Consider the following 22,587-nt stretch of genomic DNA (forward strand, 5'->3'; position numbering starts at 1 on the left):
CATCAAGAAGCTGCTTGATAATATGTAACTGAATCAAAATTGCACTAAAATGTATATACTCCATAACAAAAACAATACATACTTTAAGGGCGTAATATAAGTAGGCGAACTTGCATGCAGCATATGTCTCAGTGTCTGCAGACTTTTTCGATTTGCACTCAAAATTTAAACTATTCCAAAAGGAAAACAGAACTTACTATTAAAGAATGATATATGTAGTCATATTGAGACACAGGAAAAAATTAAATGAGTGATGCAGGGCCACTTGGGTTGTTGAAGTATATTGCTACAGATTTACTAGAATCATATGAAAGAACATGTGTGTCTTAATGTGCATGTGTTTACTTTCACTATTCATGAGTTTGACCAGCAGAGGTCCTAGTCGAGCTCTGTCTGATATGTAAAGCTTCAGGTAATGAACCTTTTTCAACACAGTTTTATTGAGAGCTTCACTTAGACATCACGAAGACTGTGATTCTATTAAAATAACTAAATATATTGACACACTATTGTTGTTCTACACACTTTATCTCAGGCTTTGACACACAACTACACAAATACAATGAGACAGACTATAATGAGATTGAAATGATGACATTCAGCAGTGATGTGAGCACCACATCATTCACACTAGAGGCCAATAACTTTGAGCTTCTGAATTACCTGAAAGGCTGTATTTCCCCCTCCAGTTCTAAAGAAAAAAAAAGTATAATAATTAATGTGTTGGTAGCATCCGCCGTCAGAAGAAAGCTAATCCTTTTTGTACTTTCTTTACTTGAGCCTGGGAGCCAAAACAGTCGATAATAAGTGGTGTCCGCCACAAACAGTTCTTCAACAATATAGGTCTTCAACCTATACAAAACACTTGTACAAAACACCTATGGAGAAGTTAATATTACTGATTACTACATTTTTATATTCAGTAATATTGTTCATAGATACATATTTTATGTGGAAAATGCTTTGCAACGTGACTTGAGATGTTGTTTCAAGACTTATTTACAAATCAAATCTGGTTTCACGAACATTGAATGAATCATCAATCTTACACGGAAATCTTGTGCTGTTACCTGGAAACCAAAAGATAAACAAGATATAAACAAATTTTGTGTTGATTCATTTTTTATAATTTCTTTGCTGGATTGATTTAAATCATAAACACAAGTCAATAAAAGATTGACTTACTGATTTATCTCTTCAATACATTTCTTCTGAACTCACAGCAGTGTTTTCTCTTTCTGATAATCACTCTCATCATGTTTTGTGTTATGACTTCAGAATAAAGACACTTTTATGCAGACCATTGAAACCCAGAGACCGTGAACTGAAAGCTCAATTCAACTGACTGATGTTGAACTCATTCTCTTCATGTTATTGAGTCATGAAGTCTCTCAGGACAAGTTTGACACACAGGGCTAAACTGAAGCCAGGACTAGGCCTTAGTCAAATTAGGATATTAAAGTCGTTTTTTTTCAAAATGCCATAGTAAAAACATGTGGTCGTGCATCTTGAGACAATATGGCACTGACATTTATTAAATTCTTCATTCAAAATGATAGTTCGCCCAAAAATGAAAATTCTGTCATTGTTTTCTCGTCCTCGCGTTGTTACCAACCTGTACACATTTCTTTGTTCTGATGAACACAAAGGAAGATATTTGAAATAATGAATAGGAACCAAACAGTTCCTTTTCTGTCCGTCTCTCGACGTTGTGTCGATCCGACAGATGGGGTTCGCTCTTGAGAACCTATCACTTTGACTGGTTTTGAAACAGGCCAATGAAATTTGCATGCCGGACTCCGCCCCGGATATCCGGGTGTAAAAGGGAGATGGCGTGCTGCATTCATTCACCTTTTGTTCTTCTGAGCCTTCGCTTATGACTGAACAGCAAATCTATAGATCTTCAAGCAAAATACTGCTGGATTCTCACGGAATGATGCAGCGGACTGTCCCTTCCTGCAGCGACTTTGACTGGGCATCTCGGCAGTTCTAGAAGTGTTCAAGATTTTTTCTCTAAAAGAGCAAATTTCTCCAGCGTGGCATGTCCCACTGTTCTAGTGGGTACGATATACTAATCGAAGAGTGGGGACTGACACGATGGATCACTTCTGCCCGTACCGCGGGCGGTTGTCGATTCAGACATTAAGTCATGGACGGCTGTGTTCTCACACGACTCAGCCGCCACCTCATCTGCTTCCCGTTCCGTGAAAGCAGAGGCAACGGCCTTTCCGTTCGCTATGGTGAGCAGCGAGGATGATGTGATGATTACTGTGAGCGCTAATCCGTGAGCCACTGGCTCACGGCCGTTCGCACCTCGTCCTAACACGTATCGGAAATGCTGATGATGATGAGATGTCCCATGCAGCATCGGGGGGTGACTTAATGGCATCTGACTCCTATGATTCCTTGCAGCTCCCTCCTCCGGGAACGAGATCAAGAAGTAACGAATGTCGGAATGTCAGCCATGTTTTCCTGGACCGCCGCGAGCATTGGGTTACAGTGCACCGCACTGCCTCTCCCAGTGCTTGGGGCCGGATACATGGTGACTCGGAGGCCCGCCCCCAGTGCCGTGTTTCCCGGAAGGACATGAGGAAGAACTGGGAACGCCCCTTTTTCAGTGCGTGCACGTTAAACTAGTTCCGCTACCCTTTCTTTCCTCGATGGTGGGACAGCTAGAGGATACGTCAATGTCCCCCAGATGGAATGTGCCGTCTCAGTTCACCGCAGACCGCTGCCACCTGGGGCGCTCAATCAAGACTCTCGTCTAAACCATGTAGGTTGCAGCATCTCTGGTGTCGAGCTTACACTGCTGAGGGCCAACCTCCCCCCTCTCTATATGCTATGGCCATCCTGCAGGTCCAGGCCAAGGCTTTGAGGGAGCTACACGAAGGTAAGACTGACCCAACGCTTATGCAGGAACTCCGCACCGCCACCGACCTCGCTCAAGGGCGACCAAGGTGACTGTGCGGGCCCTGGGTCGATGTCCACACTTATATTCCAAGAGAGACACCTCTGGCCGGACCTTGCACTGATGAGTGATGCCGAGAAGGTCCATCTCCTCGACCCACCCATATCGCGAGTGGGGCCGTTTGGTGATACTGTCGATTAGCAGTTCTCGACAGTAAAGAAGCAGACAGAGGCTATCAAGGATATCCTTCCATGCGGCTCCAGTGCCTCCCTCTCAGGCGGCCCCCGGGAAGAAGATGTCGAAGAGGAGACCACCACCCCGTCAGCACCCGCGGTGGAAGCAGAAGCGGCCCTCAGGGGAAGAACCCAGGGAGACTGAGAATACCTTTGGGCCCCGGCCCAGCCATTCCATCGCTGGTTGGTTGATCCGGGACGGATCCTGCCCCTTCCCAACAGTCCACTTCAAGGAGTTTTTCCTCTCCCTCTGGGTGTATTTCACAGCCGCTCTCACCCTCTTCACGACAGTGAAATGAGATGAGATTCAATTTTATTGTCATTACACATGTACAAGTACTATGCAACGAAATGTATCAAGAAGGAAATACAGCATAACATGAGGAAGGTGGGGAGAAAAACAAGCACAGAGTACACATAGACAAGACTTGCAACAGGGTAAGTAATCCAGCTCCGGCAAGCAGCCATCCAGTCCTGCAGCCATTACGGAGCTTAACACAGACCCGCTTGCAACGCTGGCGGGTCAAAGCGACGGAGGTTTGGAATCAGTCAGAGTCTGTGTTTGTGTGTGTGTCTGTATGAGGGATAATGTCCAAAAGTCTGTGTTTGTGTGTATGATGGGGGAGGGAACGCAAGAGCGTCTCGCCACATTGCCCTTCAGGGTTGTTTCTCCAGTATCAGCCTCAGCCAAGGCCAATCCTGGTTTAGGGGGGCCGAAAAGATAAGATTGCAGTTGTTTCGTCTTGAGGCGAGTAAACCGCATTCCAATTCCACGGCTACTCTCTTTGTCCATTTTGGTCTCTAGCATCATCAATTTTCCTTTCCATAGCCATGAGCTTTTTCAAGATATAATCCATATTGCGATTAATAGTCTCAGTCTCAGTGCTGACCGCTCTTCCCACGGCCTCCGTCAAAACGGGAAGCCTTATGAGGCTTTGGACAGCTGTTCCCGTTTTAAGAATATTTCGATAACCCATGGCAAAGCATTATCCATCAGCATAATACCTGTTATCATGGTTCCGAAAAGATAGATATCTTCAATGTCCTCCACGGAAAGAGCCGCCAGACACACGATCCGCCATCTCTCCCACGCGTCCATCGTGTAGCCAGCTGCAAACGTTCCGTCAGGGCATTCAGGTTCACCCGAACCTTTGTTTCTCGTCGAGAAAATGGTGTCAATTGCGCTAAGGGACCAGTTGATCAGATCCATAATTTCCAAGTTTCGAGAGCAGTGCAGAGAGAGTCTCTCAATAGATGAGACGAGACAAGACACGAGACAAAGCAGGGAAGATATGGGGACGGGGAGTGAGAAAATGCAACCGCCTCCGATAAGAGCCAAACGAGAAGACTGTTCGGCAACCCGACGTTGCGTCATGGCGAGACGCATCGTCGAGTATACTCAGCAGCCCTCAGCACTCCCAAATCGATGGTGTGTGAGCTGCATCGCCAGGTGGGTAAGTCAGCAGAGCCGATCTCCTCCCCACGCGGGGCCACCCCCAGAAGTCCTGAGCGTGTAGGACTGGTGACGATGCTAAGGCTTCCTTCAATGTCTTGAATGCTCTTTCCGCTTTCTCGTTCCATCTGACCTTCTCTGGCTGCCCCTTTTTGGTCAGGTCGGTCAGGGGAATGGCTATGGTATAAAGCACCTGTAATAGCCCGCTAGCCCCAGGAAGGCCCGTACCTAGGGGGGCGTTTCTGTACACACAGCGGCAGAGACCTCAGATCCCTCTCCCTACACACCACTCAGGTGCGGCCACTCAAACAGTTACAACTCTCAGCCCAACCAGGCCGTACCAAGTACCAAGTACCAAAACAAAATAAAAACCAAGTAACCCGAAAACTAATTATTATTATTATTATAATAATTAATTAAACTGAAAATCTAAATCAAATAAGTAAATAAATAAAATAAACTGAGAAGTGAAAACAACAAAATGGAAATGAAAGATGCTAAAGAAGGAAGAGGCTGACTGAGAGGACCCACAAGATGGCGTGATCGGGCCACGCCAAAGGAAAGTCAGGGAGTAAAGGGTGGAGTTAGGAAAGATTTAGACACTTACAACACACTGTCCTCTAGTGAAAGTGAGGGGTTCACAAAATCAATGTTTTTTTGTCCTGCTCATTAGCTCATTTGCATTTATGGTCACGTAGAAGTTTGGAGCTGTAATACTCTTCAAATAAGATAAATGTTTTCAACATTCTTCATAATCACTGGTTAATAGACTGTGGTTTTGTTTAAAATGCATTTTGCCAGAGACAGTACTCGCTAAGTGTAACGTCATTAGATTCAAGGACTGGAAGCGGTCTATGTTATGCGTCATTCAGACACAATAACTCTTTTTTTTTTACTTTAGGATGGATGCAATGTACTATGATTTAACCACATAACATACAGTATCTCTTCACTTTCTTTTATAACTGTTTTGAACTTGCGAAGCAAAGATCCCCTCGACATCAGGCTCATCACTATCCGGAATGCTCGTAAGTGAAGCGGGTGCATTAAGAGCATCATTATGCGTCCAATGCGCATGACTTTAAATAACGTAGAAAGGAAAGTATTGAGAGCATCATTTTGTGTCCAGGATGTGCATGAGCGAGTTTGGAGAATTTTATACTGTGAAAGTTTTGTGTAATAAACAACACATTTTGTAAGTATCTGTGCTTTATGATAACACATTTTTGTTTTGTATGTTTTTTTTAAGTTTAATACAGCACTTAATTACATTTAAAAAATCATATTTTTCTACTTTTAAAAGTAAAAATACTTAAGTGAAGGAAAGTGGTGGATTTTAATGTACTCATGGATTTAAAGTAAAATAAATATATATATATTTATGGAATGTAGTGGAGTAAGTATGATGTGCTTTATACTGTGGGGAGGTATTTTTTGTCCACAGTACTCTGATAAAGTACAGATATTTTAAAATGATCTTGAAAGTAAACATGCTTAAGAACTATCCACCTCAGGCAATAAAAGTTAAAATATGCAACTCTACTTTGATCAAGTAAAACAGTGCTATTATCTGATCGGTTCAGAATCGGTATCGGCCGATACGCAGAATTAAGGTATCGGAATCGGATCGGCAAGGAAGAATTAGTATCTGTGCATCCCTAATTTATAATAAAATAGAAACGCTTTATATTAAACATATTTCGAGTCTATTGTTCACCACGGTCCATTTATCCTTGAAAAGTGAATTCTGTTAAAGACAATATCTCTCACTTGGCACTGAACTTTGAGCTTTAGCATTTTGCAGATATTGTTAATGCTCTAACAGCAACATTACACAATAACTAAAAGATGAAAAATGGGATCGCAGGGAATGGGATCTTTAGGTTAGGTAGCTTGTTGTAGGTAGGCAATATGCGTGTGATATGGACACACATGGGCATTTTTTTTACCTTTTTCCCTTTGATATTCTGTCTCTATCAGTTAAAATAAACCGTATAAAATTATAGACCCCTCTATGTAAGCAGGCACATTTACAAAATCAACATGGGCTCAAATAAACATTTCCCTCCCTGTATTTGCTTATATACCATTACGTTGTTTAATATATCTTTTTTGATTTATTGGGAAATATATTTTCTTTCCGTAAGGGGGTATTAACGCCCAAACTAATGCCCACAACTAAGATCCTTGCGTAATGCCCTGGCCTGTCAAGGTGTTGTAGATCATAATGCAGCCCCATGTTGACTGCATCATCAACAGTGCTGAAGGGAATGTGGGTCTGGTCTTTACAAGATTCTCCACAGAATGTGGGGGTGATGTCTTTTACGTGGTGCTGTTTCTCAGACCAGTCCATGCTGAGGCCGGTTGACTACCGGCCACAAGAACATACAGTTGTGTTCAAAAGTATTCAACCCCCAATGCTGTAAATGGTTTTAGGGAATTTAGTGTACATTTGTAATTGTATTCAGAATGAAATCCTACAAGGACTTCTTAAAGAACCATATGCAACTAAAATGACATCAATTAGTTTTGTAATACAGTAGTAAATGTTTCTTTTGTGAATTCTTCATTGACATAATTATTCAACCCCTTAAAGACTACCACTCTGAAGAACAAAGGGTTCAATGAAGTGTTTTCAATCAGGTATTGAAAACACCTGTGGATATCAGGGAGCACCAATAAAGCCTAATAAGCACCAATTAGGCAGCTTTAAAATGACTGTGATACTCAGCTCCTTCTAGACATTTACTGGTGTGGTTACAAACATGGTGAGGTCAAGAGAATGGTCCAGGAAGACAAGAGAACAGGTGATTACTCTTCACAGGAAGGGCAATGGCTATAAGAAGATTGCAAAGATGTTAAACATACCAAGAGACACCATAGGAAGCATCATTCGCAAATTCAAGGCAAAGGGCACTGTTGAAACGCTACCTGGTCGTGGCAGAAAGAAGATGCTGACTTCGACTGCTGTGCGCTACCTGAAGCGTAGAGTGGAGAAAAGTCCCCGTGTGACTGCTGAGGAACAGAGAAAAGATTTGTCAGATGTGGGTTCTGAAGTTTCTGCTCAGACAATACGGCGCACCCTGCGTAATGAAGGCCTCCATGCCAGAACTCCCAGGCTGTCCCCAAAGAATAAGAAGAGTCGACTGCAGTATGCCAAAAGTCATGTGGACAAACCACAGAAGTTTTGGGATAGTGTTCTGTGGACTGAAGAAACAAAATTAGAACTGTTTGGGCCCATGGATCAACGCTATGTTTGGAGGAGGAAGAACAAGGCCTATGAAGAAAAGAACACCTTGCCTACTGTGAAGCATGGCGGGGGGTCAATCATGCTTTGGGGCTGTTTTGCTTCTGCAGGTACTGGGAAGCTTCAGCGTGTGCAAAGTACCATGAATTCTCTTCAGTACCAGGAGATATTGGATGACAATGTGATGCAGTCCGTCACAAACCTGATGCTGGGAAGACGTTGGACCTTTCAACAGGACAATGATCCCAAGCATACCTCCAAGTCCACTAGAGCATGGTTGCAGATTAAAGGCTGGAACATTTTGAAGTGGCCATCGCAGTCACCAGACTTAAATCCGATTGAGAACCTCTGGTGGGACTTAAAGAAAGCAGTTGCAGTGCGCAAGCCTAAGAATGTGACTGAACTGGAGGCTTTTGCCCATGATGAATGGGCGAAGATACCCGTAGATCGCTGCAAGACACTTGTGTCAAGCTATGCTTCACGTTTAAAAGCTGTTATAACTGTAAAAGGATGTTGTACTAAGTACTAAGATTGAATGTCACTTTGGGGTTGAATAAAACTGATAATGATGTGAGCTCAGAAAAGACATTTGTGGTTATTTCATTATAAATGTTATGTTATATTTGTCTGACCTACACGTGCCTCTTTGATTTAATTGTAAGCAGGATAACTGAATGATCATAATCAATGTCAAACCGACCAAAACAATCAATTTCAGTGGGGGTTGAATAATTTTGAACACAACTTTAAATATAAACTTAACACATGTCCAGGCCCGGTCCTCTCTCGCCGGCAGTCCTGTCGATTCGTCCTTTTATGCTTCCGAACTCCTCCGTGGGAGATGCGGGACCGGTAAGTGCACAGCTGATTCCAACTGTCAATCATGCCACGGGCTCCGCCCCACGGCTCCCGCCATGCCTTCCTCGCTACAATCCTGCTCTGCTATGAGTGACAAATATCTTGGGACATCATGAACACTATAAGCTACACCTGTCAGAAAAATTTCTAAACATTTGTACTTTGAATCTTAACATTATATCAGGCCATTATATTTTGTATCTTATCTTTTTTTTGCTAGCTTAATGAAATCAAATGTCTGTTAAGATTTAGATGCAGTTTTCGCAAGTTTTCTTTAGTCAATGATTTGCATATTTTTATTTGACTACATCTCAGATGTAAGGTTGTCCATTATTCCCACAATTCATGTTGGTCGAATATTATGTTTTGTTTTGCAATATTCAACTTTTTCAACATTGCGCCATCTGTCAAAATTCTTTAAAACTACCAAATCACGGTCTCAGAAACAGGCCCATGCTTGTTTTTATGTTTGATAAGCCTAGTGGGCAATGAGTCTGGGCTCATTTTTGGATACACAAATTAGGTGACATGCTGATCTCAGAATAGTCAAATCCATTCTTGAAAATGAACCTTAAGGTTTGAGATCGAAAGTGGTGTCTTGTTTAGTTTATATTTGGTTTACAAGGTCTTTAAAAGTCCTCATTGCTTTTGAAATATATTTTGAAATGACAGCAATCAGATGTTACACTGTTACCTTGTGTCTCTGATGTTATACATTTTAGCTGTAATTACATTACAAAGGTGTGTACCAAATAATTAGAATAACAAAGTGTTTTCAAAGGTAACCATCAGGTCACTCTGTCATGTACTGATCATAAGGAAGGTTCCATCTGTATTGTGTTGATTGTGGCTCACGTACAGTACTTTGAGTGAAGAATGTAGAATGTTGGTCCGAAACCATTCCTCCAGAGGAAACGTGCTATACAACCACTTTTGGTACCCTCTGCCTCTTGTCCCCACATGCACTTGGTCCTGCTTACATACACATTTACATGTATTATGCATGTGGCAGACGCTTCTATCCAAAGCGACTTACATTCCATTGTACTATACTTTTGTTTCTGACTATGTGCAATCTCCTGGGTGCAAAGCCATAACCTTGGCTTTGCTAGCACCATGCTCTAACCACTGAGCCACTGGAAAGCTGTGTCGATAGCTCCTAATGACAGCTCAGACAAATTCAAAAAGAGTCAAGATCATTTTGCATAACTCTTCATATTTTCTTCCAGCTCATCTGTGATGGAAAACTAAAGTGCACGTCATAATGTAAATAAGTGTAAAATAATTCCAGAATGACAGCAGTGTGAGAGATCTACTGTTAACATGTATTCCAGTACACGTATAAATGATGAGGAGAGACAGAAAAGAAGGGACAGGTGAGCGTGGTGCAGACAGAGAGAAGGAGAGACAGATGGAGACAGAGAGTAGGAGGGATCGGTCGGGTCATCATACTGATATAAATAACAGCATTGATTGTTAAAGACGGACAGACAGCTTCAATCAGACATGGAGAAGCTTTACAGGTGTCTGCTGATCTTACTGGGTAAATTACAACATCCACTTTACGTGTATTGTCTTTAAACTCATATTTTACAACATCTCTCTTTGTTTATAAATACATAACTTATTATAATTTCTATTTTTACATCTTTCTATCATGGATGTTGTTATGTTGTCTGTTAACTCTGAGTACAACTTTTGTATTATTTAGTTAAATATTGTGAAATATTGATACATAATATTGCAGTATGTTGAGTTGCAGTAGTGTTGAGTATAAGTGTTTCTTATTTTCATTTTTTAACATAGGACTTCTATTAGTTCAGGAGAAGGCAAATGCAACAGAAGGTAAGAAACTTAAAAACATGGAACACAGTAATAAAATGCATTTTGAAGAATTATCTGGTTTCTGTATTTGATATCATCTTACCAGTTTTTTTATTTTTTCCGAAACATTGTCAGAGAACTCAGCACGATTGGGCGTAAGCAGTCAGTCATCAGATTATAACAGCTGGTTTCTCAACATGTGCTGTTGATAGCCGGCTTGACACCTGGTGCCAAACAAACACAGAGACAGACCCATGGTGGAGTGTTGATCTGTTAAAAGAGTACAGAGTCAACAGAGTGCTCATCACTAACCTAAACAATGTCAATTATTTTTGGATAAATGGGGTTGTGATTCGTGTTGGAAACTTTTCTCAAGACTTTTACCGTAATCCCATGTGAGGCTTTCCTTTGACCTTTGATCTTTGATTCAGAATAAATAGAAACAAATATCTACGTCAAATATCTCTTTTCTTCTGTAAATGTGCTGTAATTTCTACAATTCCATCTGGTGCCACTGACACCTTTGATTGTGGTGGAATGAAGGGACGTTATGTGCACGTTCATATTCCTGGAAATGACAAGATTTTGACCCTCACAGAGATTGAAGTCGGTGGGTTCATAGCAGGTACATGACTCTTGTATAGCACTCTGATGCTTTAGATGAGCAATGTCTTGAAAAGTTTTAATCTGTCATTTAAACATGCACAACCAATGGAAATGTGTAATTTCAGCACATTTTTCTTTCCTCCTCTCAGCATGCGTTTAGTTTCTCGGTCGAGGGCAGAGTGAGTGCTCCAGGATATAAAGTCCCTGAAGTATGTTCATTTCTATGGACTCAATATTTGGTTTGGCCTCCTTTGCATGAATTACTCCATCAATGCAGCGTGGCATGGAGTCTGTGGCACTGCTCAGGTGTAAAGGAAGCCCAGGTTGCTTTGATAGCGGCCTTCAGGTCATCTGCATTGTTGGGTCTGGTGTCTCTCATCGTTGGTTCTCTATGGGTTTCAGGTCGGGTGCGTTTACTGGTCAATCAAGTACAATACCATCATGGTCATTGAACCAGCTTTTGGTACCTTTGGCAGTGTGGGCAGGTGTCAAGTCCTGCTGGAAAATGAATTCAGCATCTCAATAAAGCTTGTCAGCGGAGGAAAGCATGAAGTGCTCAAAAGTTTACTGGTAGATAGCTGCGTTGACTGTGGAATTCAGAAAACTTCATGTTTTTTACACGCACTTCGAGTGGACTTGCACTCTCGTGGACTTAAATTGCGATGTGTGTGCACATCGAAAAAATGAAGCAGCTAAATACTTCCTGAATCTCTTAAATTATTTGTTAGATTTGACTCCTGTTGTGTTATTTGCGCTACAAAATGTTTTGTTTGTCCTATGAAATATTATTCGGTGCACACAGAATCTCAAATGTATGTTGACATCAACATAAAACACACGAGACCAGATCTTGATTGCAACTTTTCTGATAATTATGTGGAAATATTTAATTCTGCAGTGAATTAAAGTTAATACTTACTTACACCTGTTGAAATTACGTACACATTCTTTTGCATTATTACTTTATATCATTAAAGTCATTGTATGTTATTTAGTTATTACTGTTCCTTGTTCATTATTGAACTTATTACATATGTATGTAATATATGATAAATATATTATGTATACTTATTGGACACAGAAGCTGGAAAAAGATGTTTATTATGGCCATAGACCGAGGGGTTTATTGTTCTGCATAAACATTCTGCATCAGTTGCCACACCGTTTAAATGGCACCTTTACACTTTCATACAACATACATTATAAATTATAAACATCTTCTATATGTTTTCTTCTATAGAACATCTAACATCTCAGGGATGTATTGCAGAGGAAACAAAAAAATCATGTTTCAGATGTGGATGCAGACATCAAATACATTTAGGTGAAAGACTACACAATGCTTTTAACCGTTACACGTCTCCTTCTTTATTTCATTTTTTTTTAGGAAATGTGGCATTAGATGGAGTGGCAACACAATCCTCAACATTTGAAGTCTGGTCTGCTGACAGAGGAATTGATGGTAATCGAGGTCTCCTGCAGCAGTATAGCGGGTGCTCTGAAACCGCTCCTGGGAATAGTAACCCGTGGTGGAGACTGGATCTGCGTGACGTGTACTGTGTGAACAGAGTCGTCGTTACAAGCAGATACGACTGCTGTCCAGAACGAGTAAACAGAGCAGAGATTCGCATCGGAAACTCTCTGGAGAACAATGGCAACAACAATCCCCTGTGAGAATTACAATCTTGAAAGATTCATCATCACATCTCACGTGAACATCCTTTATGTCTCTCTCTCTCTCTCTCTCTTTAGATGTGCTGTTATTCCTGGTATACCAGCAGGTCAGTCCTATAACTACCCATGTGGTGGAATGGTGGGACGTTATGTGAATGTTTTCCTTCCTGGAAATGAAAAGATTCTTACACTGTGTGAGGTGGAGGTCTATGTTGAAGGTATGTCTGTTGTACGCTTTCCAACCTGTAGAGGGTATGTCGGGACATTTACATTTACATGTAGACATTTAGCAGACGCTTTTATCCAAAGCGACTTACAAAGAGTTTAGGAGCAATAAGCGATAGTTCATACAGGAGCCATAATACATTAGGTGCCAATACAAAGTTACTGGTTTCAACAAAAGCTAGACCACTACCTGTTGAGAGAAAGGGTTAGTGTATTTTTTTTTCATTTGTTTGTCAAGTATTCACAGAAGAGATGGGTTTTAAGTAGTTTTTTAAATGTTGTGTGAGATGTGGTTGAACGGACAGAGTTAGGAAAAATGTTCCACCAGGAAGGAGTTGTGAATGAGAAAGAGCGGGAGAGCGATTTACTGCCCTTATGGGAAGGCAATACGAGACACCGCTGGTTTGCTGAACGCAGGGATCTTGATGAGGTGCAGGAGTGCAGGAGAGTGTGGAAGTAAGCCGGTGCAGATCCAGTGATAGTCCTGTAGGCAAGATGTCACAAGGTGAGGGACAAGGAGGAACTATTGTCCCGGGAAATGTTTCCGGGTGGGGCCAGTTAGAGTGTAACATCGAGCTGGTTCCGGATGTTTCCCCATGTTTTGTGTCCGAGCGCAGCGACTGAATGGATAGATAAGCGTCAGCTGTGTGGGAGGACGGGAGTGAGCTGTGATTGGGACACGTACCCATAATGTGGATTATAAATACGGCGTGCGGACAGACGGACGGGGGTAGAGCATCGAGAGGTACGGAGCAGGAGGGATTAACGTGAAGGAACGTCTTTCTCTACATTTTGGGGAACTGGACGGGGGGATCTACGAGGTGAAAGCAAGCGGGATGGAAGAGTGGCTGAGTATCCATATCCTCTAGGCAGCAGATACCCCATACCGTGTTGGATATGCAGACCTAAAAAAGGGAGAGGACATCGGCTGGGACCTCGAATGGGAGCCTTATTCACTGTGAGTTTGCTGTGTACTGCAGTGCTTGGTGTGAAGTGAACACGTGTGACTCTTTGAAGTGATTTACCATGTGCACAAGTGAGGGTGTTTAATCCTGCTTCCACCCGTTGGCCCAGTGGGCAGAAAGTCTCTTACCACATTCTGTTCTATGGATTGCCACTCCCTGTTCCGAAGGAAAGTTGCTGGAAGCCGCTGTCTGCTCTGAAGGGAAGCCGCTGTGAGAAAGTCTCTTACTACATTCTGTTCTATGGACGGCCACTGCCTGTTCCGAAGGAAAGTTGCTGGAAGCCGCTGTCTGCTCTGAAGGGAAGCCGCTGTGAGGAAGTTTCTTACCACATTCTGTTCTATGGACTGCCACTGCCTGTTCCGAAGGAAAGTTGCTGGAGGCCGCTGTCTGCTCTGAAGAGAAGCCGCTGTGAAAAAGTCTCTTACCACATTCTGTTCTATGGACTGCCACTGCCTGTTCCGAAGGAAAGTTGCTGGAAGCCGCTGTCTGCTCTGAAGAGAAGCCGCTGTGAGAAAGTCTCTTACCACATTCTGTTCTATGGACTGCCACTGCCTGTTCCGAAGGAAAGTTGCTGGAAGCCGCTGTCTGCTCTGAAGAGAAGCCGCTGTGAGAAAGTCTCTTACTACAGTCCGTTCTATGGATTGCCACTGCCTGTTCTGAAGGAAAGTTGCTGGAAGCCGCTGTCTGTTCTGAAGGGAAGCCGCTGTGAGAAAGTTTCTTACCACCTTCTGACCCATTGGTCGCTGTGGCCTGCTCTGAGGAGGAACGATTGAGCCGATCCTCTGCTTCGTCACCCGCTGGATTGGGACTGAGGTGCCAGGAGCTCCCACCGCTGCTGGACAGGGGAGATCAGAGTTGGGGCTCGCCCACTACGTGTTTTAGCTATAGGGAGTTTTTACTATAATAAAACTGAACTTTTAATTACTTACCTTGTTGTCCGTCTGTGGTGTCTCTGGGTAACTCCTCGAGGTGGTACGTTCGATAGGGGCTCGTCTCGGCCCGTGACAAAGCATTAGTGACTTGAATCTGATACGGGCTGCAACCGGTAGCCAGTGAAGAGAGATGAAAAGGGGAGTCACGTGAGCCCTTTTGGGCTGTTGGAAGACGAGGCGTGCTGCTGCGTTCTGAACCTGCTGAACTGGTTTGATAGCCTTTGCAGGAAGACCAGCAAGGAGAGCATTGCAGTAGTCCAACCTTGAGATTAACAGGGCCTGGACAAGGAGTTGTGCCGCATGCTCCGTGAGATATGGTCTGATCCGTATCTGATCCGATCCTTGGACCTTAGGGTGTGCCGGAAACACGAGTAGTTCGGTCTTGGCAGGGTTCAGCTGGAGGTGATGGTCTTTCATCCATGCTGAGATGTCCTCGAGGCAGGCTGTAATGCGAGCTGCTACAGTGGTATCGTCTGGGTGAAACGAGATGTAGATCTGGGTGTCGTCGGCATAACAGTGATATGAGAAGCCATGTGCCTGTATGATGGGTCCCAGTGATGTCGTGTAGATGGAAAAAAGTAGCGGTACAAGCACCGACCCCTGAGGGACCCCAGTGATCATGTGGTGAGCCGTGGACAGCGAGCCCCTCCATGACACCCTGAAGGATCTGTTGGAGAGGTAGGATTTGAACCAGCAGAGGGTAGAGCCTGTGATTCCTAGTGAGACATGCTCCTCTGTGTGGCAAAACACCCAGCAAAATGGCTGAGGAGAATAGTAGAAACAAACAAACCAGGACTTAAACACACAATTATTTGCTGAAATTTCAAGCAGTTGGACTGTGGATGATTGTGATCTTTGCAGCTTCCCTACGACTAACAAAGTAATCAGGTGCTCTTGAATACTAAAATTGCAGAATTGCATGTCCTGATATTGTAAGCACGAGGTGGGCACTCCGGCATGCTCGCGTGCACAGTGTTCACATGGTAAATTGACGACATGTCCATACCCTTTATAAAAAGTATTTACATCATACATTATATTAACAAGAGACAGTGAGGGGTCCTCATCATTTTTGTTTCAGAAATCTGTAAACAGAGAACTGCTGTAAAGATGGGGTTCAGCTCCAAAGAGGATTTGACTGACTTTACAATAAGAGAAAAAATCCTTCAACAGGTGAGAACAGAAACAAGTAACAAACTTATTTCAAATAATTACCAATAAAATACATCTGAAGAACAGGTTAGGAGAAAGTTGTTTGATGCAATTCCTTTTTCGAACACATTAAGATTCTACGAATAATAGCATTTAAATAATCAAACAAAGCATATCTAATGAAACCAATTTAATGTTTTAAATATTTAATGTTTAAATTAATAAGGAATGAGGAAGCTTTATTTTTATTTATTAGTTTAGATTTTCTTGTGCTGCAGGGCGAACAAGCTCGTAAAAATAATACACCAATGCCATATATATAATGGGAAATAAGGGTGACTCTTTACAGTTTCCTATAAATAATGAATAATTGTACAAGTCTCAAGATTAAACACATTTTTACTTGACAAATTCCGATTTTGTGTAGCTGCCATATTTCCCCAACACAATGGGTCTCAAACTGATGGCCTCCAAGGGGGCTCAAGATGGATTCAGGGGGCCACAGATTTGATTACATTTTATGAAATATGGAATTTTATCATACATTTTCTGTAATCACCAAAATAATTAAGGTTTCATGAATTGTAAAACTAAATATTCTTTGGCCGCAAAGTGTTGCACTCAAAGTGTTGCACACAAATGGGGCCTTACTACAAGAAGGTTTGAGAACCACTGCCCTAACATACAATTTTGGAAAGCTGGAAAAATGGAGTGGCACCTCATCGTGATTATAATGTTTAAAGTTTTTGTAAAACACAACATTATTATTATTATCATTGTTTTAACAGTTGAAATGTATTCTGGCTGGCAGAGGATTTATAAACGTGACAGTGAAGTGGTCTCAACCCCCTAAACAAGAGGTGATCAAGGTGGAAGAAAAACGTGAGTCTGATATACATTTGCAAATTAAAATGTTTATAAAAAGCATTGTATTAAGCGTGTTCAATTTACAGTTTCTTGCAGTTAAAGAAAAATATCACTTGGAAATCAAAACTGTCTTTGTAAGGACACTGAGAGAAATCTATTAGCTGAAATTTATTTGGGACAATATTACAAACATTTCCAGAGTTCATTTCCAAGTTCAATCTTCTAAATGCGTTCCATATCGAATCACCCTGCTTAATAAATAGATACGTTTTTGCGTTAGGATGTTTCTCAGATCTTCATGATTTCATTACTAGGCTATACAAAAAGACTTCCACTCGCTTCTATTGTTCATTCAGAAATGTAACATTTTCAATGATGTTCATGTTTAAATGTTCAACTTAAACTGTTACCAGGCATGTTTTGTGTACATTACATCTGATTTGCATTTGAATTCTAATATAATTATGACAAACTATAAATCGTTGGGAAGGTCTAACTCTCTAGAATACACTTTTCATCTCTGTTTTTTAAATAAAATATGTAGAAGGAGTAATCTATTTATAAATGGCGAGAGTGTGCTTCAAAAAATGTTTCCACCTTACAGATGCCTGCATTTACTTCAATATTTTTTACTTGATTTTATATTTTATCATGACAAACTATATATTGTTGGAAAGCTCTAAACCCCTGGAATAAATTTTCCGTCACTGTTTTACAAATTGTGCCATGTACATAATTGGATAATATGCAATTGGAACAGTGCAATTGTTTTCTAAAATGAAATTGTTTCTATGTTCATATTTACATGCTGTGAGCTTTTGACTGAAGTTGCTCTGGTTTTTGGACATTAGGGGTCACTATTGCTATCTTGCCGTCTGTCATTCGTTTTATTCGTTGTTTTCACATGTGCTTCATTTACTCTGTTTGTATTCAACACCTGGTTTTCTTTAATTCTTTGCTCCGTGTTTGAAGGTTAGTGCCCTATCTTGGATAGTTAATGTACTTTTGTGGTTATGCTGAGATTAATCTTTTGACGCCATTTGTTTACGCATTTGACTCTTTTGTTTGCATCCAGTTTTTCCCCTGTGGATTTACCCTTTTTAGGACTTTGTGGATGAACTTTTTTCTGTGTGGCATTATCTTCATTCCTTGGGATTATTTTGCCTGGAGTATTTTTGCCTTTTATATTAAAGTTAATGTCCGGCATCACTACGTCTGCCTCATCTTCAGGGTTCTACTGACCTCTTGTGGCTCATTCTGTTAAGCATCGTTTTACCACACCGGAGACACGAGTAAGTGACCGGATCCTAACACATACATCTAAGTTTTTTCATTATGTTGTTCACAGTCCTGTCTAAAGTTTCATTATCTCTTCATGTAAAGAAAAAAAAATGTAAAAGAGAATCTCAATCTCTGTTGTGGTGTCCAATGTCAGACCAAAAGCAAAGGGCGACCCTATTGGATTATTGTTGTACTGCGGATAAAAACTCACAGAAGACACATAATTTGGTCTATCAAGCTCAAACTCCATAAAACAATTGGTGGTAGGCCTACTTGGGAATTTTGATCCTTTTGATCGTTTTCAATGGCGTATCACGGATCCTCTATCAACGGCTCTGGGTAGAGGCAGGGTGTGCAAAGCTTCTGATAGAATGGGCTCCGCCTGTGGAGCCGGGCCTGATCATACAGGAAATTAATCTTCATCAGAATGAAGAAAATATTTGGAAAATTGGCTAACAGGTCTTTATGGTGTGGGTTAGGAAGGTTTTTAATGTGAATATGAATTAATTAAACTCTATTATTATTATTATTATTGTGTAATGAACTCTCAATGAGATCCTTAATGTCAATCTGATTGAGGTGGCCTAACAAATGAAAGAAGGCCAGAATTACTGTCCAATCACTGTCCTAAATTCGGAGAAGGGGATTTATTCTAAGCTAAACATTCTTTGTCTGAGATGCTGTTTTCTATACCTTATTTGGTATAACATGTGTCTTATTGTGCACTATTTAAAGATATTTCTTACATATAGTTTCTATACCTTATTTGGTATAACAGGTGTCTTATTGTGCACTATATAAGGATTTGTCTTCCCTGAAATAAACAAGTTCAAAAGCTGGATGCCTTTGTGTCTAGTTCTTGTGCTCCCAGATCTGCAGAAGAATTCTCACACAACATCCAGCCTATTTCTGATTTGATTTAAAGTGTAATCCGAAACACAGAAAGAAACTTAGTGTTGGAAAGGAACCAGAAGTTTGACACTAACTAAATCATGTTTAATGTTTGACCACTTTATTATCATAGAAATGTTAGGGCCGTTCACTTGTCGTGTGTTGAAGAACGTGCAAAACGCTGGCTGCATCGCTTTCTCCCTTTTTCTGGCGCTTGGTAGTTTGTACTCTAGTCGTATCTGCAGTAGATTTAAGCGCGATTGATGCCCATGAACATTTAAAAATATCACACCCGATCCTTCCCAAGACTGGGACTGACTATAAAATGGTGTCACAGTTCCTACCAGATTGGCCATCGTCTTTTCCAAAGCTCCAACTCCTAGAGATCCAGTTTTCATCTTCCAAAGATTTTGTTCCATGTCTGTAGAAACTGTCCTGCTCCTGCCCTTGTTCTGTAAAGTATTGTCTTGTCTAGTCAAGTCAGTGTAAGATATGTCAAGTGTTGTATTAGTTAATCCAGTTAGTTAGTCTATGTTCCTGTTTAGTCTGTAATTTATTCCATTTTTAATTCTTGTTTTATCATCTCGTGGATTTTTTACTTTACGCTTCAGTGTTAATAAATATTTTTTGTGTAAGCCTGCCTGCACTTGGGGTGTCCAATTCCTGAGAGCAGTTACTCAGGGGAATCCATCAACAAGCAGTACAGTCAATCACATCACAGGTGGAGTCTGTATGCACACATACACTCATTAGCCTGCCCTCTACAGGTCATCAAAACAACTTCTACTACATTGTCACTGTACAATGTTGCAGGCGGAATACTTTTACACATAGAAAATAAGACTAATACATGATTCGTAATCGTGATTGTTCTACTATGAATTTGTGTGTTGTCATTATTTACTAAATGTTTTGCTTTTGTAAAAGAATGAAAATATACAGGCTGTGCTTTCAGCCGTCTGTCTCTGCGTGCATCTTTCTAAAACCCGTCATTAAAACAGACAAAAAATCTGTGAATATTCATCATTGAAACCTAAAGCATATGTCTAAGGAAGCTTGAAGTGTTTAAATTATCCAAATAACTTCAATTCAATTCAAGTTTATTAATATAGCGCTTTTCACAATGTGTATTGTTTCAAAGCAGCTTTACAGGGGCAAACAGGAAAAGCAGAAAAGTTAAAACACAGCACAGTGCATGGTATTTATACAACGAGTAAGATCATTCTAATAAATAATATCTAATTTATAAATAAATAAATAAATGAATGAATGCAGTCTCCCGGTGAGCAGGCCAACACTGCCCTGCTGTGGCGAGGAACACAAACTCCAATGATTGATTAATGGAGAAAAAAACCTCGGGAGAAACCAGGCTCAACCGGGAGGGCCAGATCCCCTCTGACGTGTCATAGCTGCACTCAAACTGGTGACATGTGATTTTAGTTTAGCATTTAATACCAAATATTGTAACTTCAGCATTAATAAGACAAACAGTCTTTTGCTCTTCTTTGGGGATGTAGTGGTCTGAGCTGGGATGGTCTGATGGTCATATTTCTCTTGGCTGGTGGTGGAATTGCCTTAGATGGAGCTGGGATGGTCAGTCAGTCTGCAGCTGTAGCTGGTGTAATCTCAAATTGGGGATGGGCATCTGTCGGTCGTCTGGACATGGTGGAACTTCTTCCTACCTCGGGATGGGCATCCCAAGGCCGAGGCGGAAAGAGAATAAAGAGAATAATTAGCGTAGCTGCTGCTCATTAACTATGCATTAAGTGAAAGCTTGGCTGAAAAGATGTGTCTTTAATCTAGATTTAAATTAGGAGAGTGTGTCTGACCCTCGAATAGTGTCAGGAAGGCTATTCCAGAGTTTAGGTGCTACGTATGAGAAAGCTCGACCCCCTTTAGTGGATTTTGTTATTCTAGGTGTTGTCAAAAGTCCTAAGTTTTGAGATCTTAGAGAGCGTGATGGGTTGTAACGTCATAAAAGCTTGGTTAAGTAAGTAGGTGCTAAACCGTTCAGGGCTTTGTAAGTAAAATAACATTCTCTGATTGTGTACTATATATAAAAATAAAGACAGATGCAGTTTCTCATTATGTGATCACATCCTTGCATATAGTGCTCTATTTCACATGATCTGCGCAAGCCCCAAACAATGGCACAACAAAACAGCAAGATTCTTTGTCAAATAAGTTGATTTTACTGCACGTTTGGCCGATGTCACACTGCACATCTGCGGCAGATCTTTAGACAGTCCTTAACAAAAAGGAAAGGTTTCCGTTTTATAATTCCGTTTAAAAGATCATCACTTCAAGGATAAACTGTTTCATTTTATAGAGCGACTGCATCAAGTGGAGCGAATTTTTTCTGACCAGTATTGTTTAATTCTGTCCTTACTGCTTACCATGGTGTTACTATAGTAAACATGTAGTAACCCTGGTTTCTGGGCAAAGTTGTTTTAACAGTCGACCTCTAATCTCAACCATAAAGTGTGGTGGAAACAGCATCATGATGTGAGGGTGTTGTTCAGCTGCAGGGGCTCGGGCTTTGGTCAGAGTAGAAGAAAAGCTCAAGGGCACAAAATACAGAGAAAACCTAGCCCAGAACATACAGAACCTCGGACAGGGCAGAAGGTTCATTCTCAAACATGAAATGATCACACAGATCATGTCAAGTCAATGCAAGAGTTCCTAATGAACAACTCTGTCAATGTCCTTAAATCTTGGGCTTGAACCCAACTGAACATCTCTGCATAAACCTGACAATGTCTGTCTACTAATGATCTCTATCCAACCTGACAGAGTTTGAGAGGATCTGAGGAGAAGAATGGCAGAAAATTGCCAAATGCAGATGTGTAAAGTTTGTCACATCATACCCAAAAGATTGGAGCTTGTTAAGGTGATTTAACCAACTACTGAGTTAAGGGTATGAATACTTTTACTTAATTTATTTGTATGACAAATTTGCTCATTCTGAAATCTAAATAAAACAACTTTGTTTGTTCTTAATGTCATGAATTCTTATTTTTAATCATTAACATCTGTGTCATTACAACAGTGCTCATTACACACTCACCTTTATAATTTCTAAACATCACTATTCTACCCGAAATAAATAAAATAAACATTGGAAATGTTTATTTTCTCCCTTCTGGGGAAAGTCGTGAAATTGCAGGCGCTCCCCATTGGGGAGGAAGACGCAACCCGATTCGTGTTGTGTCCAGCGCATGCATTGCGCCTCTACCCGGACCGCATGCAGAGCTCAGAAGCTCTGACCAGCTCCGTGTCTGTATTGGAGGACAGCAGAAGGGGAAGGCTGTCTCCAAGCAGTGGCTTGCGCACTGGGTCGTGGATGCCGTTACGACGGCTTTCCGATCTCAGAATCTCCCATGCCCATTGGCAGGGGCTCACTCCGCATGGGATATAGCCACCTCCTGGGCACTGGCCAGAAGCGCCTCCCTAGCAGCCATCTTTTGAGCT

At 41.3% G+C, this 22,587-nt stretch overlaps 1 protein-coding gene across 1 annotated transcript; it reads left to right on the plus strand.

The window, feature by feature from the left end:
- The first annotated feature begins 10,205 nt into the window (after positions 1–10,205).
- Positions 10,206–16,588, plus strand: LOC130417676 (fucolectin-like). The gene is made up of 6 exons (XM_056743381.1): positions 10,206–10,242; positions 10,506–10,544; positions 12,517–12,799; positions 12,882–13,021; positions 16,007–16,098; positions 16,505–16,588. Exons 1-6 carry the CDS (start codon positions 10,206–10,208, stop codon positions 16,586–16,588), a joined length of 675 nt encoding a protein of 224 aa, XP_056599359.1.
- Positions 16,589–22,587: the final 5,999 nt, after the last annotated feature.

This window comes from Triplophysa dalaica, chromosome 1 (genome assembly GCF_015846415.1).
Source record: "Triplophysa dalaica isolate WHDGS20190420 chromosome 1, ASM1584641v1, whole genome shotgun sequence".
Classification (NCBI taxonomy): Eukaryota; Metazoa; Chordata; class Actinopteri; order Cypriniformes; family Nemacheilidae; genus Triplophysa; species Triplophysa dalaica.